The sequence below is a fragment of the Mastomys coucha genome, unplaced genomic scaffold, assembly GCF_008632895.1.
Source record: "Mastomys coucha isolate ucsf_1 unplaced genomic scaffold, UCSF_Mcou_1 pScaffold5, whole genome shotgun sequence".
NCBI lineage: Eukaryota > Metazoa > Chordata > Mammalia > Rodentia > Muridae > Mastomys > Mastomys coucha.
Window position 1 is genome coordinate 45930891 of NW_022196911.1, and position 18200 is coordinate 45949090.

At 43.7% G+C, this 18200-nt stretch overlaps 1 protein-coding gene across 1 annotated transcript in view; it reads right to left on the bottom strand.

Annotated features, from left to right (window-relative positions):
* Znf454 (zinc finger protein 454) overlaps window positions 1–18200 on the bottom strand; it is a 124740-nt gene that overhangs the window by 7978 nt on the left and 98562 nt on the right. The window contains 1 exon segment of the mRNA XM_031351756.1: window positions 11569–12456. Within this exon segment, the coding sequence (XP_031207616.1) occupies window positions 11569–12456 (888 nt within the window).

Consider the following 18200-nt stretch of genomic DNA (forward strand, 5'->3'; position numbering starts at 1 on the left):
TGGGAGAAAGTGGTAAAACTGAGGTTTGAATTCAAGTAAACAGACTTCTGAGCCACTACAGATGGGTTTCTATTTAGTATGAAAATCAAGTCGGGCAGTGGCACACCTTTAATCCCAGCACTTGGGAAGCAGAGGCAGGCAGGTTTCTGAGTTCAAGGCCAGCCTGGTCTATGGAGTGAGTTCCAGGACAGCCAGGGCTACACAGAGAAACCCCGTCTTGAACCACCACCCCCCCCCCAAAAAAAAATCAAAAGAACCACAGGATTTGCAAAACTGTGTGCCAAAGAGTCGTTAAAAAAGTAATTTCAGCCTGGTGGTGGTGGTGCATGCCTTTAATCCCAGCACCTGTGAGGCAGAAGCAGGCAGATCCAGACCAGCCGGGTCTATACAGTGAGTTCCAGAACAGCCAGGACTATACAGAGAAACCCTTTCTCAAATAGATAGGTAGGTAGGTAGGTAGGTAGGTAGGTAGGTAAGTAGGTAGGTAGGTAGCAAGCAAAGTAATCTCTTTCAAAAGAAACAGCTCCCAAATATGAGAGAGCACAAGCCGGGAAAAAATTCTCTTATAACACAGATGAAGGTAGTGAGCTTTGGAACAATACTGTGGGTGAGTATTTTACTAAGAATCCATCAACATGGGGAAGTCATGTCACTGTAGTCTTGCACATTTACTACTGGAACTGACTCCACTTCAAGGAACAAAGTCACCACTAGGTAGGGACATTCCCTCTGGGTGCCAAATGTAACATTACTTCTAGTTAATGGTTCCTGGCACACTGGTTACAGGACCTGTGAATATGGCATGCACAAGGAAAGGGACTCTGCAGTTCTGTTTACCTTAAGGACTGAGACATGAGCAGACTACATAGATTAGCATGCAGGTAGAGCTGTAATGATGACAGTCCTTACTAGAAAGACTTGGGTGTAAGAGAAGCCCATGTGGCCACAGAAGCTATGACATAGATAACTGCTAGGACAAGGAAACACATTTTCTCTCCCGGTAGCTGAAGAATCAGCCCCACGGACAGCTTAACAATAAAACAGGGTAAGACTTCTGACTTCCAAACTTGTGCTGTTCTAAACACTGAGTCTGTGGTGAATTGCTGCACAGAAAAAAAAATCAACATAGAGGTGATAATTAATGTGCATGTCTATTAATAAGGCAATGGATATGCAAATGATAATAGACATGTTACATGAAATACATACAGCCATTAAACAAAAATGATGTAAATTTGTACTCCTGGCACCAGACTTTATCTTAATATATTATTTATTTGTATGAAAAGGCAAGCTACAAAACAATCTTTTGAAAAGTTTTATACATGTATACACCTATGCAGGGTACACACAAAACACCCAGGACACTTCACTAATTATTCTTTGGTGTTTGTGGTTAGGGGGAAAGCAATCTTTCATTAATTTCTTAACATCCTCACGATTTTTCTATGTGTTTGTTTGTTCCTTTCTCTCCCATCTGTTTTCAGTGCTGGAAATGAAACCCAGGTCTTCAGTTATGTTAAACACATGCTCTACCCGAGAGTTATTCCAGGTTACCATTTAGGGCTGAAGAGATAGCTCAGTAGCAGAGCACTTGCTTGGTAAACTTGAGACCCTAGGATCAGTCCCCAGCAACCACACAAAAGGTCAGAATCCAACTAAAGTTCTAAATCAATTTTAATATTATGCCTTGAAGGTCTATATGTGAGCTGTCTTCACACATTCATGTATTTGAACACTCCCTTGGTGCTCAGCCTAGAGATTGTATGCTTTGGAGCTGTGTCTAGCCAGCAGAAGTGGGCCTCTGGGGTGGGTCCTGGAGGTGATACCATTTTTGATTCAGTTAGAGCTTTTGGCTTCTTGACCTATCCAAATGTGAACAAGCTGTAGTGAACATTACCACGGTCCTAGTCCAGTGTTCCTTTCCTGCCATGATGGACTGTAGTCCCTAAAACGATGAGCCAATAAATTCTTCCTCTTTTAAGTTGCTTCTGTAAGATATTTTGTCCCAACTACAAGAAGAATAGCTAATATACACTTCTTTGAATTATCAGTGGTTTCTAAGAATTATAGCATACATCCTTATTTCTTCTCTACAGCAAACATATTATTTCACAGAATACCAGAAATTTATAAGTATACAGGACATTTTCATGGATAGTCCCAGCTGGTACAGTTTATGAGACTGTACCCAGCACACTCCTATAGAGCTTTCATTTAAAGGCAAAGGAGACACCACAGCAAGACTGAATGAAGATCTTCCTTAATAGTACACCAGGCCTTCCTCCAGTATCCCTGGATCTGTGTACAGGATCTTAGTTGCGAGTCCTTTAAAGAGGCCCTCATACTTACAGTTACCTTTCTAATGCTCTAGCCTGAATTCCCAGCCAGCACAATTTCCTTTTTAGCTACCACAACTTCTTCAAGTATTTCTTGTTCTGCTGGCCACAAACAAGCTGAAGTCCCTTCTGTCTGGGAAGGTCTCTGTTTTGCTTCCATTCTTGAAAACTGTCTTCACTGGATACAGACCAGGTGACAGTCTCTTTCATATGAAACATCATTTGATTTTTTTCTGAACTCTGTTGACTCTGATGAAATGCCAATGGTTATCGTTTCTCTCTGTGTAATATTTTTTTGGTCTGCTTCAAATTTTTGTTTATTGTTTTTTGTAATTTGTCTATGACTTTTCAGCTCAATATGATGAGCAGGAGCCTAGAGGCCATTACCACAAATTATGGCTACTCTAAGTGAGACGTGCTGTATATATAAATGCTTAATAGATTGGTTTACACATGCATATACACACATACCAGTAAGCATAAATACATACATGCAGTTACACACACATTCGGTATCTCGATAATTTATACTGATTACATGTAAAACAACATTTGAATATACTGTACTAAACAAAATATTAAGTTACTTGCTTTAGACACATGGACTACATGTGTAGTTCATACATATGACAGTGACATGTGACTCTTATGAAAACCTCTTTTTCACAAAACTCTGCCTCAATACATCACAACTGCACAATACATTTCAGTTCTCAGATTCTGTAAATTATGTAACCAGATCCTTATGGATAAAAATTTATTTTTAATTTATTTTTATTTTTTTACTTGTATATGCTATATGCATGTATTTCTACTTGTGCACGTGTGTGGAGGCCAGAGACAGGTGGTGGGTGTCTTGGCCTATTGCTCTTCACCTTACTGAGATAGAACCTCTTACTGAACCTGGAACTCACTGACTCGGCAAGGTCAGCTTACAAAGGGTCCTCTCATCCCTGCCTCCCAGCACCCTAAGTGCCCAGTGTTTATGAGGATGCTAAAGATCTGAGCTCAGGACCTCGTGCCTATGTGGCATGCACTTCACCCACGGAGCCATCTCCAGACTCTGCGGATGAGTATTTTGACAGCTGTCCTCTTTTTGTTGTCACAAACACTACATAATGATTATTCTCCTAGCAATCTCCGGGCAGGGCACACCTGTAGTTATAAGATAGACCAGTGGTTCTCAACCTGTGGGTTGTGACTACTTTGGGAATCACATATGAGATACCTGCATATCAGGTATTTACATTACAATTCATAACAGCAGCTATATTACAGTTATAAAGCAGAATGAAGTAATTCTATGGTTGAGGGTCAGCACAACATGAGGAACTGCACCAAAGGGTCACAGCATTAGGAAGGCTGAGAACCACTTGAGATAGACTAAACTGTTGGGTCAAAGCTGCCATGCACTTTAGATTGAAAGATGTAGCAACCTGCCCTTTTCCAGGATAGCAATGTTACCTCTTAGTTCATATACTCTTCATACAATGTGCTATCAGTGTTTCCCTCCCTCCTGTAACCCCATGAGGTGGTTTCTTACTTCTCTGTGCTGTGATAAGACACCATGACCAAGGCAACTTCTAGAAGAAAGAGTTTATTTGTGGCTTACAGTTCAGAAGGAAACAGCTACACTACAATTACAACTCTTCCATAACGTCCCTTGCTTAAAACAAAGACTGTCTGCCCACCTTGAGATGAGAAAGCTCAGGTAAAGTATCACAACTTTGGACAAAGGGTAGCTCAGGCCAAGGCTGGGACTGCTGGGCACTGTATTTTGCTGGTGTTTGTCACTACTGTAGCACTGACCTTATGGGAGAAACAGGCTAAGCCCTGACAGAGTTAAAAGGATTAACAGTGTTAGAGTGAGAGGCCAAACCTACTCCATCTTGGGACCAGCCTCCATCTTAAAAAAAAAATAACTACAGCAGAACTCAAGCTGTACCCACATACCAGGAAGGACCCCACGACTTGTCCTTGGCCAGTTACTCCCTAACTACTTCCTAGCAACAGTTAATCAAAGATTAACCTGATTGTTTCAGATGTTCTTTCAGACGTTCATGATTGTATACAGTCTTGCTTCAGAGCACCCACCTGTTGGCTTACAATAGACATTCTGTTAAATACTTGCCAGGATAAACCCTCCCTCACTTACTTCTATTTCCTACAAAACCTTATTCTGAGGAGAGCCCAAGACCAAGCTTGGTTTGCTTTTTCTTTTTTTTCTTTTTCTTTTTCTAAGACAGGGTTTCTCTGTGTAGCCATAACTGTCCTGGAACTCACTCTGTATACCAGGCTGGCCTCAAACTCAGAACTCAGAAATCCGCCTGCCTCTGCCTCCCAAGTGCTGGGATTAAAGGCATGTGTACCACCACTGCCCAACCCAAGCTTGTAATAAAGAGACCCTAATGATAATACATCAGAAACTGCTCCTTGTGGTCTTTTGGGGTTCACAAACTGTTCCTGGCACAAGAGACCACTGAGGATGAACCATCCTGCTTGGCTGGCTTTAGGCCCCACCTCCCATTTCTCTGATGACACTACAAAGGTAAACATTAGCTCTGCCACTCCTCAGGATTTAACTACCCAATGAAAAAGGGGGAAATACTCTGGCTTTACTAAGACTCATTAATAGAGTTCCTTCTCCTAGTGAAGAGAATACATGCTCAACCTCTAGCCCTGGATGGAGACCTGACAAGTCTAAGCTAACCTGAACTTTACAAACTACTGTGTCCTTCCTTCTTTTAAAAGTTAATCCAGGAGCTGGGGAGATGCTTCAGTGGTAAAGCGCACTGGCTGCTCTTTCACAGGATCCAGTTTCAATTCCTAGCACCTAAACTGTCTAACAACCATATATAACTCTAGTTCCAGGGGAATATGGCAAACTTTTCTGGCCTCCATGGACAACTGACACACATGGTGCACAGAAAAACATGCAGGCAAAACATCCATACACATAAAATAAAAATACTAATTTTTCAAAAACATTAAAGAGGTAATTAAGCTGGGCCTATGAATCACCTGGCCAGTTTGCCTCTATCCACCTTCTCACCCCCCAAATCTGGTTCACTTGAAGACATGCTAAAGACAGGGAAGACTAACTATCCCTTAATGAAATAATGCACTCAGCCTTCCCAGAAGCCTTTGGGCAGTGCCTTGTAGGTTTCCATCATGTTCCACCCTCGAGCTTGCCCAATTTTCAGAGTTATTGCATAAACTTTAACTTTTCTTTGTATTTTCTTTTTTCTTTTTGGCCAAAATCCTAAATATGCTTTCCTTGGCACTTCCTTGGCATTTCTTACCCATTCTCTGAAGCTACCTCCCCCACCACACAACTGTTTGCTGTAGAGAGAATATCTTACATCTATATAGATGTAGTACCTGTCAATAATAAATATGATGGCCTAGGGCTTAGGCAGGAAATAGCAAGTGTGACATCTAGGAGGAGAGAGAATTCTGGGATAGTGTCAGGCAAGAGATCCACTTGGGAAGATGTGAGGAGATGGACACATGAGCACAGGTAGCCAGCCAGGTGGCAGAAAGTAGGTTAAATTAATTGGGTTATTTTAGTTATGATCTAGTCAGAGCAGAGCCTAGCTATATGGCCAAGGTATTTATAAATATATTTTGAGTCTCAGTCTTATTTCTGAGAGCAGGGGGCTGGGAGGGAGAACCAGACCTAACATCTACAGTTTGTCTATCATGCAGCTTGCTCACCTCCACTGATGAACCTGCCTTTCTTGGGCCCTATCTCTCTCCTCCTGGTATCTGCCAAGACTTACCACTTGCCTGCCCTTTTATTTTTCTCAAACTCTAATAGCATTTTCTTTAAGCTTCCTTCTGAGTACATTTCTAGATTCTTTTACTGATGAAATTAAGAACCCAAAATAAAGGATCAAATTTCCCTGGCAACTGAAGGCCACAGAAGATATTTTAAATTATGTCTTATACCTGTATGAATATGGTACCTGTTGATAATAAACCTAATGGCCTCTGTCTTAGGCAGAAATTAGGAAGTGGGACTGAGGGAGAAGAGAGAATTCTGGGATTGAGCCAGAGGAGAGATCTGATGGTAAGGAGACCCTCATACCTCTCTCTTTGGCTAACAAAATCAGTAGACACTCAATCTGAAGGATTCCCCATTTAAAAAAGAAAGCAACTGGGAGGTTTTAAGAGATGGTGGTTATAGGCTATCATCTGTTCTGGCCCTGGCAGGATCCTTTGATAAGTGTGCGGAGGGAGGCTTTTGTATCTTTTCCTTGCAGGTCAGCTTCAAAATGGAGTTTGCATACCCCTGTTAAATGCTAATTTTGTAAGGGAGAAAAGTGATAGGGGCAAAAAATAGAAACACATCCACATCTGAGTCAGAAAGCAATTTACGCAAAGACAAGCTTCACTTACGGTCCCTCGGGCAGCCAGTAAATCCACAGCCATTTCCCTTCTTAGTTTTTCTGCCAAAGGAGAGCCGAGTGCTGACCAAGTATGCCTGGAAAGGAAAAAAAGGTGCAGTAAGGAATTCTGGTACAAAGGGAAAGCTTGGAGCCAGGAAGGTAAAGCCACCCACAAAGGGGGTCTGGAGAGGTGGCTGCGTGATTAAAAGCTCTTCCCTTGTTTGCAGAGAAATCTGATTATCATCACCCATGTAGTGCTATCCACAGCTACATACATGTAACTCCAGGGAATCCAACATCCTCTCTGGCCTCTTTAGGTACTATGTGCTCATGGGCACAGACACACAGACACAAACATACACACATAAAAATAAATTAAGTTTTAAAACCCACTTATAGTGGTACCAAATGATAAGAACACTGTCCAAGCTAACCTATCAAAATTATATCCCTCTGTATATTAATCGCACTTCTACTTTCTTACACTGATCCCTCCACACCCACCTACACGCCTGTGAGCGCCTTGTACAAAAATCGTGGCAATGTCAAAAGGTTGGATATGACTGATTTAAAGTACAAAGGATAATGTGCCCAAGCTCTCTGCAAATGTGTGTCTGTCTACTTCAAGAACTTGAGTGTTGGCTGTTTGAGAATTCTTGGAACCAGTCCTCAGTGCGGCAGAGGTGGGGCTGTGCTGTCGACGTGGCTGAGGTGGACAGCCAAGGAGTTAACAGCCTGCCCAAAGTGACAAGACATAACAAGCAGCGCAGATGGGAAGGAAATTCTGCTTCCAGGCCAAGGCTCCGATCAACACTCAGCGAATGCTCGGGCCACACTGTTTCTTCATCTGCACCACAGGCACAATGACGGACTAAGGGGCCTGTGTAACTTGGTATTCGATGCGCTAATTCATTAAGTTAAACTAGACTGCTAGGTATCGGCTGTGGATTTTAAGATCTGTATCGTTAAGATGCTACAGAAGATGCACAAGGCTCCGGCTCCGCAGTTTGGGCCCAGCCACGCTTCGTGGCGGGCCGAGCCTGCAGGAGGGTCTCGGAGCCAGAGGCCGCAGAGCAGTCGCCAGGCCGCGCCGGGCCCGCCGGGAAGCCCACCGCCCGCTACGCCCCGCCCGCCCCCTTCACCCCACTCACGGACGCCGGCGCTCGCGCCCGCCACTCTCAGCACGAGCAGTATCGAGGAAGTAGGCCCCAGACACGCTCTCCTCAAACAGTCAGTTTCACCTCGGCCAGGAGCCCCCCAAAACGCCACGAGCAGCCCCACCACCGCGAGAAGCCCCAGAGAACTACTACTCCCGGCATGCCTCAGGTCCTTTCTGACTACACCTCCCAGAAGGCACCGGGGTCAGGCGAGTACTGCAAACTGAGTCTGGTTGTGGTGCACTGCAAACTCAGCAAACCCAGCAAACCTGTCCCGGCTCTCTCAGTCAGTCCTCAGATTTGTTTGCTAGGAGGGTGAAGTGATGTGACAGGACAAACCCGGAATTTAGGGTTTAGGAGCGAGGTACCCATAGGTACCGGGCCAGCTTGACTGACTACGTATTGCAGGACAGCCAGGACTATATAGAGAGACTAAAACCAAAAAAGCAAAACAAAACAAAACTCTAGGAGAACTCTAGCCCACATCACTAACCATGGTAATTTATTTTATGGTGTACAATATACAAAAAACTATGTGACATGGGCCTTGATGTGCAGCCCAGGATGGCTTCAGAAAGCAGGAGGATTAAAAAATAAAAGTAATTGATTGAATGCCTTTTGATTTTTTTTTTAATCCAGCTAGCTGCTGAATGCTAAGATCAATTGCCATTTGGTTGCGATAGTAATGAACCATCAGAGATCCTGCCTATCCTAACCACTAGAGGTTTTTTGTTGTTGTTTTGTTCTTTGTTTAAAAGAAATACATAACAGTAACTGTATCAATTATCTTTCTGATCTGGGAAATCAGCCTGAAGAACAACAAAAACTCAGCAGTGAAAGTGTTTAAATAGCCCCTCATGACTGAACTGAGGGTCTCTCAGAAGCCATGGTCTGTTGAGTGAAAAATCCCAGTTTCAAGTATGTGTTGCCTCTCTCCGTGTCACTGGTCATAGGGGCCCCTATAACCTCATAGCCTACAAAAGCAATTGTTCCTGTTTTTGTTTCCAGAACTAAATGGAAGTCCCTGTTGCTGGAGGCATCACATACTTTAGTTGCAGGACATCAGGCTTGGCCTGAGCTGGAAGATACTTCATGCTAGCTCACTGTCTAAGAGCTCAAAAGCATTGTGCAGGCTCCTGGAGTAGAGCTGACGCCAATATTCTCGTTCAGCTATGAACATATAGCATGGGTAAGCTAGGATTTTCCATTTTCATTTAAAGCCTGCTCCACAGAAGAAAACTTATATTTTCCAGGGCAAAACCTGTGGCTGGGGAGATCCTAGTCACCAAGGGGAGAAATTAGTGCCATTATTTTAATAGGTATCACATAGCTTCAAAATACTTGTGATTATGGGAACAGACTATCACGGTTATTAACGCTGGTTGTGGGAGAACACTTTTTTTAAGTGTGTGCATGCTCATATGAGTTTAGATGCCCATGAAAGCCAAGGCCTTAGATTCCCTGGAGCTGAAGTTATAGGAAGTTAGGAATCACCCAACATGGGTGCTGGGAATTGAACCAGGGTCTTTTGCAAGAGTAGTACTAAAATCTGACTTTTGGCTACTTTGAGGGTTCTTTTTTTCTCCCACCTTCTCCACCCTTATCTCTTCCAAAGCCCCAACACTAAGGAGGAGAGGAAAGGCTAAAGGAGAAGGAGAGGTGTCGATATCATTAAACTACTTCCTGCTGATTAGAGGATCTCAGTTCCTCGGGGCAGTTTCGATCTTCATAGTCAGGATATCCCCAACCAGAAACCAGGAACAGCAAACACCCGGAGAGGCATGAGCTGCCACACCCCTCTCAGGGCCTCTTAAGAGCCCCCAAAATTCCAACCATCATACACTTGCAGAAACTATCTGCAGCTGGCAAAATCATGCACCGTGCCAGAGCATGGGGCAAATCATAATCTGCTGCTCAATCTGAAGCAGCCCCACCTCCCATGCCTGGGATTAAAACAAAAACACGTATTCCCCAAACCAAAAATTCTCACTACGTAGTAAACTGTTTTAACCATGGGATTGCAATTTCTCCTGACCTGGGAAACACCCCTCCCCAGTGGGAGGTAGCTGTTGTGGGTCACAGTTTGTCACAGTACTAAGAATACCGACTGTTGCTGTGGCATACTGATCCTCTGCCATAAATGGAAGAAAACAATCAGACATCTATATTACTCTAAGGCACAGGGACTGTTGCAGAAAAGGAAGAATAGAAAGGGTGGTGTTACATGCTTTGAGCTTACCTTGAACGGAAACAGGGAAAAGGAGGCTCACAAGACTCAGGAAGCTCTAGAAATTCGATAGGTTTATGAAGCTGACTCTAGAACTTTATATAAACAGGTACACAACTGCTGCAGGGAGCACAGTGCTACACTGTGACATAATTTCTCATTTCTAATGAACTCTGTGTGTGTGTGTGTGTGTGTGTGTGTGTAAATAGAACCTTTACCTCACAATTTAATACAGCAAAGGTGCTCTCTGAGAAAAAGAAGTGGAGACACCATGCATTTTGTGCCTTAGAGTGCCTTCAGGTCTGAACCAGAGGTGGTAAATTGTGGAAGACAATACAAAGAATAATACACCTACATACTCAGGGTGACTTTCTTCTCAGCTTAGTGGAATTGTTGGGCTGACCTTCCTCAAATTGTATTAAGGTGTGTCTCTGTATTTTTAATTGTTAATTCTGTACTGGCAGACAACGAAGTGCTGACAGGATTTTGGTATTGTCATTTTTTATGCCATCACTGGATTTTCTACATTGTAAATGTTTGCCCTTCCTAGTTTACCTAAAACAACCTCAGAGATTGGTTGTGATAAAGATCTAATGGCCAATAGCTGGGGCATGAAGCATGGGGGCAGAACTTCTGGTCAGAGAGAGTAACACAGGGGAGGCAAGAAGGAGAGATTCAGAAGTGGATACAGAAAAGAACAGAGACTGGAGAGAGATGGAGGTAAAGAACTAGATTCATGGCCGGTCTCAAGCTAGTACAATTGGGTTAAGTTTAAACTGCATCCGGGAGACTGCCCCAACAAAAGGCCTAAGCTTTAAATTATACTGCAGGTCTTCATGCTGCTGGCAGGCCCAAGACAATCCAGCAACAGAGAAAGGAAAAATGAACTAATAATTTTAACAATAAACAAGAACATGTTTCCATAACATTAAAAAGCAAACTTTAGTGACCATGAGGCAGCTGTGAGTTACCAATGTAGACTTCTTTTCTCATTTTTTCTAATTCAGCTATTTTGCATTCACACTCAAAGGCATTGTCCAACATAGACCTTAGACTGGTCTGAAGTATGCACTTTTACCTAAATCAGCAAGTCCCCAGTGATGTTAAAAAAAAAAAAAAAAAGGTGGTGGCTGCATCACTACAAAGAAAATATTAATCCTTCAATCTTAGTGTCAACTTCACCATCAGTAAAACTTGAGAACATGTGGAAAACCTTCTACGTAAGTTTTCCAAACACTCACAAGTTTATACTGCATCACAAATGCCTGATGCTTGCTGAACTCTAACTTCATGCTCACCCCTGACTACCTACCACGCCTTACTCTCTGGATGAATTGTTACAGTTAGTTTGGAATGAATGTCTCAAGGCAGATTTGTCACATGCGTTTTACTTATATGGTTTTTCTCAGTAATGTGTCTTCTGGTGGTTGGCAAGAGATGAGCTTTGACTGAACGCTTCCCCGCATGCTTTGCATTTATAAGGCTTCTCTCCTGTATGAATCCTCGTATGTGTCATAAGTGACAAACTCTGTCTGAAGGCTTTCCCACAAACTTTACAGTTAAATGGTTTCTCTCCGGTGTGAATTCTCTGATGCTGAATAAGGGCTGAGCTCTGGTTGAAGGCTTTTTCACAGTCACTGCATTTATAAGGTTTCTCACCAGTGTAGACTTTTCTGTGAGTATTGACTGCGGAGTGGGAACTGAAAGCTTTTCCACATTCTTTACAGTGATAAGGTTTCTCTCCTGTGTGGACTCTGTGGTGGATGTTAAGCCGTGAGTTCCAGGAAAAGGCCTTTCCGCATTCGTCGCACTAGTATGGCTTTTCTCCAGTGTGGATTCTTTGATGTTGGGTAAGTGCCGCGCTCTGGCTGAACGCTTTCCCACATTCCTTGCATGCATATGGTTTCTCTCCAGTGTGAATTCTCTGATATATAATCAAGGCTGAGTGGTAACTGAACACTTTGTCACACGCATTAGAGCGAAAGGGCTTCTCTCCGGTATGGATGCGGAGGTGTCTGCTCAGCCGTGATATCGATGTAAAGGCTTTTCCACACTGGCTACATTCGTATGGTTTCTCCCCAGTGTGAATTCTATGATGCTGAATAAGAGATGAGCACTAGCTAAAGGCTCTCCCACACTTGTTACACTTATAAGGCTTTTCTCCAGTGTGGATCCGGTGGTGACTGTTAAGGGACGAGCTGCCTTTGAAGGTCTTGCCACACTCCTTACATTTATAGGGTCTCTCTCCAGTGTGCATCCTCTGATGCCCAACGAGAGAGGTGGTGAAGCTGAAGGCCTTCCCACATTCACTGCAGATATACGGCTTTTCTCCAGTATGGACTCTCAGGTGCTATGTCAGGGACGAGCTTTGGCTGAAAGCTTTCCAACACTCGTTACATTTGTAGAGCTTCCCTCCAGTGTGCATCCTCTGGTGTTTGCTCAGGGAAGAACTGTGGAGAAAGACTTTCCCACAGATGTTACATTTACAAAACTTGCGCAGTGTGTTGAATAGAACTGAGTACTGCTGGGAATGGGGCTTCCCTCCTCTGGAGGCAACTCCAGGTTTCCTACGAAATGGAGGCTTTACACCAGGAGTTCTCACAAGTTCCAGCCCTGGAAAGCCTCTCTCTCATATACAGTCTTTTCTAACAGAAAGCAGCATTTCTCTGAAAGAATTTTTCTTATTGCCTGGTTGCTCTTCTAACTGTTCCTCATTTACGCATGTTTTTCCCAATATGAAGCCAAAAAAATCATCCACTCTCTGTTTTTTCAAGACTTCCTTCTTTTCTCCTTTGGAAACTATGGGTTCAAACAAGCTCTTCCATCCTAAATTAAACAAAATGTAAGCAAGTCTAGCACATAGAATAAAGGAAAATGATGTAAAATCACATGACACGGTTAGCAAATCCAAACTCAAAATCTTAGGAGTGTGTGTGTGTGTGTGTGTGTGTGTGTGTGTGTATGTGTATGTATCTGTGTGTGTATGCCTGAATGTCTGTGTGTGTGTGCCTGTATGTGTATGTGTGTGTCTGTGTGTATGTGCCTGTGTGTATGTGTCTGTGTGTGTATGCCTATGTGTCTATGTGCACGTGTGTGTGTGTGTGTGTGTGTGTGTGTGTGTGAAGGAGGGCTGAGGACATCAGATGGCAGCTCTAACAGTAGGAAGGGGTGCCAGCCTTGATTTAGCAACAAAGCCTCAGGTATTTCTGAGCATAGCTTATGTTCCTATTCAATTTTATCACCCAGGTCAGGGGCCAATATACTCAGATAAATCCCAGAAGAAAACTGCAGGGAGGAAGAGAAGGAAGCGAAGGAGAAAGGGAGGAGGAGGAGCCCTTGGCCCAAGAACAGTGAAACAGTGTCAGTCTCAACAGTGCCACCCTGGCCCTTGTCACAGTGCTAATGTTGCAATGTGCCTTCCCTCAATAGACCGTGCAGAGGCCAGTGCTCTGGCAATTACAGAGAACAGACAGGCAAGAACAAACTTTCCATTCAATAGCCACGTAACCAAATTGCCAAAGAGGTAATTAACTATGGCCTTATGAAAAGCATATAAGAACAAACAAAACCAAGCAATGTATAGTGGAGGTAACTATACTGATATTTTAACTGAGTGGTAGGAAGATGAAGTTGAAGATAAAATCTAGTGCCCAGGATGGCTGGATGGGGATCATGCTGCCCGCATCAACTTATCTCAATCTTAGACTCAAGTGGTAGAAGGAAAGCATTGGCTCCTGAAAGCTGCCCTCTGAGTTCCACACTCAGGCTATGGCACATCCTCCAACCAACTTCCTGCACAAAATAAATAAACTAATGTAAAAAAGATAAAATCGAAATAAGAGCCAGGATAGTAAGAACATACTATAAGAAATGAAATCAATGATTCAAAAGGAATAAATATATTTTACAAAAGAGCTTTCACCCTCTTGATTATAAAAGAAGTTACCGATACAGAAAAACTGAGAAATAGAATCAGACAGAGGACTTGTTATCAATACTCATTGCTCAACAGTAGAGTGGAGCCAAGTGTGGTTGCTACTGATAGGGAAAATGAGATCTAATGTCAGAATTCTACTGTAAAACCTATGTCCAATGGAGAGGAGAAAGAACTTAAACATATACATATACTGTACGTAGAAACTCTGAAAAAAATTATTGATAGAAACTATCCTTATTGAAACAAAGGAAAATCTAAAGACAGTTCATGAATGGCAACCCAAGATGAAACTGACTCAGAATGCCCAGCTACTGCTACAACAAAGTGAATTCTGGGTAAGTAACTGAGCCCAAGAGAATCATCCTCCGGTACCAGAAACAAAGACAAAATCCAAAGCAGAATAGAAAGTGGGCATTTATGATACGGCAACCAGAGTCTAACAAACTCAGCCATATATACCAGGAACCGTGTATCTGCTATATATGGCTTGCAAATGTCACAGTCAAGAATGGCCTGATGGCCGGGCAGTGGTGGCACACGCCTTTAATCTCAGCACTTGGGAGGCAGAGGTAGGCGGATTTCTGAGTTCGAGGCCAGCCTGGTCTACAGAGTGAGTTCCAGGACAGCAAGGGCTATACAGAGAAACCCTGTCTCAAAAACAACAATAACAACAACAACAAAACAACAATAAAAAGAATGTCCTGATGAGTGTCTGCAAACCTGCTTCAATTCTAGACTATCACCATTTTGGCACACCTACCTTGTTGTGTATTCACATATACATATATTTTTGTTGTCCTATTGAGTTACAGACAAAAAAGTCAAAAGCCCAAGACAGAATGGTAATACATTATTATGAAAACCTCTTACATTCAAAAAGATTGGAACTTCTGTTTGGACGTCATAGCCAGATTAACTAATGCACCTAGAGATCACTTAAGGCTACCTTACATATGGACTCAGCCTGTTTGTTTAGCCTGCCTTTGCAAGAACAATGTAACAACTGCCCTAACTTGCCTTGGATTTTCCATGCAACCAACTTTTAAAAGCTAAGCTAATGTATAATTTTAGTCTAATTCCATGCCCCTGATCCGGAGAACAATGCATGATGTGGTAGTCACCTGTAGAAAGGAAAAAAATAGGTTGAGGAAGAACCTTATAAGATAAATGCCTGCCACAAAGTCAAAAGCAGCATTCGGATATCACATGACAGCACTGGCCTGTTATCTAGGTCAGCTGGAGTTAGTAAAGCTTTATCCCTTGTAAAACTCTGTTAAAGATTTCTGTAAAATATCCCGTATTCTTTTCCCATATTTCTGTGATGTTCAATAAATGCAGAGCTAAGGCTCTGTTGTGGATTTAGTTTATAGTTTATATTATGTTAATTGGGTTCTCAAATTGCATGGAAATTCACACGTCTGCTAGTGAGATGCTGTCGGTTCCTGCCCCCAGCTGGTTCTAATTTGTAAATAAAGTTGCTGGCAGCCAGTGGCTGGGCAAAGGAGACAGATGGGACTTTGAGGTTCCAAGGCAAGGAACTCAAGGAGTAAGAGAATCACCATGGTCAGGGACGAGAAGGTCCTAGCCTTAGAAGTGTAGGAGGCATTTCCAAGGTCTAAGAGTTGAGGGCCATCGCCTACAAAGGCTACAGGCCTGGTTCTGTGGGGGCCAGGACAGAAAATAGGTTTTAGTAAGTAATAATTCAGGAATATCAGAGGGGAAAGTGTGTTAGCCATGGGAAGGTTTGGAAATGCCCAGCCATTGCGCTGTTCAAGACATATTAACGCAGAAGGCTGTGCGGGGAGGGGAGGGTAGCAAGGAGCGTGTGTGCACCCACTGCCAGGGAGATTAACTAACTGCCTACTGCTTCAAAGTCCTTTGTTAGGGACACACACAGGCACAGTGACAGACAAATTCATAAGAGAGCATTCAGGCATGTAACCCTCCTGGTTTGAGACCTGCCTCTGATAGCCACACCTCTCTGCCCATCTCCTGCTATTGGCCACCCCTCCAACCTGGTTCCAGTTACATTCGAAAGCTCCACCCCCACAGAGAAACAAGAAAGTCTCTGATTGGACTGTCATGCTGACATATTTGGGGGGAGTGGTTTTTGCCCCAGGTAATATACCTGTTGGGGGGACAAAGGAGATCCATTAAAGATCAAGATGGCTGAGCAGTCATGTCTCCCATCTAATTTTTACCCTTCCACGTGGGTAGGTATGTCTGTGGCCACTCTGTCCTATCCCTAACTCTCTCTAACAGCTGCTCTTCTTTCTAACTCCATATTTCCAGGTTTCCCACTGTTTTAACATTGCTGATGGACAGTAACACAGGCAGGCATATATTTAGTCTCATGCCACAGACAAAGTACAGACGGGAGAAGTGGAAGACATGGGGAGAAAGAAGTAGAGAACTCAATCTGGGCTTGTTCTTGATAAAACAACTGCAAGTGGAAGTCCTCTGATTTATTTTCCTTAATGCGATACCAATACATTTTAGGTACTCTGAGGTCATTAGTAATGTGTTTATGTGAAAACTAGAACAGGGGATACACCAGTCATGAAAGCTATGCACAAATCACTGAAGTAAAATGAGTTGTTAGTGCAGGAGATGTGAAGGGACAGTAGAAGGATCAAGAATGATTAACATTCAACACATATCACATGGCAGCACATGTTTTCAAATGACAAGAGGCATTTGACAAAGTACAACCATGCTTGGACAATTCCCCTCTCCCTCTGAACTGGATGGGCCAGATGATCAGAAACAAAAAGGAGACATATCCTTGCCAGCAACCCCAATGTGCTGGCACATCAAAGGAGGTCCCTAGCTGGTGTCCTCTGAGCATAATCCCCTTAATCTGCCCAGGTAGGTAGGAAGTGCTTCGTTCAAGTCCCCCTCATTCTGCCACTTACTGAGGTATACACCTTGAAACATTCCACTTCCCACCATCTGGAAGTCTGCTGCTTGCTCTAACTGAGAGACGACCATAGGCTTGGAAAACGGAATTCCTGTTCATGAACAAGAAGACATGAGTGGCCATACTGGCACAGAGATCCAGCTCAGGTAGACCCTAAGGTAGGGGTACCATGCACAGGAGGAGAAACTTTAGAAATTAGCCTAAGACTAAGCTCCTAGAGGATGTCCAGAAGCCTTGGGGTCTGAGTCAGGGCTCTAGCTCAGTGCTCCTCTTAGTGGGAGATCTCAAGAGACCCCATAGCAACACGGAAAACACAAGACAAGGTAGCCATCGTCAACTCAGACTTCTCAGAATAGCCAAAGGAAAGAGCAGCCATGACGGAGCCCACCCACAGGTCCAACCTAGACAAACTCTGCCGTGTCCTCCCAGGTGATGGGTAGGGATCCCATGCTTCCATGGCAGACTCTTGACCCCAGCGAGCTCCTTACCCAGCGAGGCCAGGTTGCTGTAGTTCTCCAGCATCACCTCTCGGTACAAGGTTCTCTGAGCAGGGTCCAGGTGCAACCACTCATCCTGGCTGAAGGACACGGCCACATCCCTGAACGTCACAGGCTCCTGGAACAGCGAACCCATTCCTGCTTGCCCCAGATCACGCCCACAGATAACCTGACTGAGAAGCAATCCTGTGAGGTTGTAGAGTGTTATCAAACCAAGCAAGTACTTCTGGACATCACCGTCATTCTCTGGCATAAATTCATGTATTCAGTAGGTGACACTGTACCCTCAGAAAGCTTAAATACAGCACCCTTGTCTTAGTTGAGGGTTTCTATTGCTGCAGTGAAACACCATGACCAAAAGACAAGTTGGGGAGGAAAGCGTTTATTTGGCTCACACTTCCACAGCACTGTTCATCATTGATGGAAGTCAGGACAGGAGCTCAAACAGTGGAGGATCATGGAGGCTGGAGCTGATGTGGAGACCATGGAGGGGTGCTGCCTACTGGCTTGCTTCCCATGGCTTGCTCATGCTTTCTTATAGAACCTAAGACCTCCAGCTCAGAATGAACCATCCACAATGGGCTGGTCCTCCCTCATTAATAACTAGTTAAGAAAATGCCTTACAACTGGATCTTATGCTGGCACTTTTCAGTTGAAGTTCCCTCTGTAGCCCGCGCAGTCTTCTCGCCGGGAAGAAGACACACGGACACTAGGTTCCTTCTGCAGCAACTG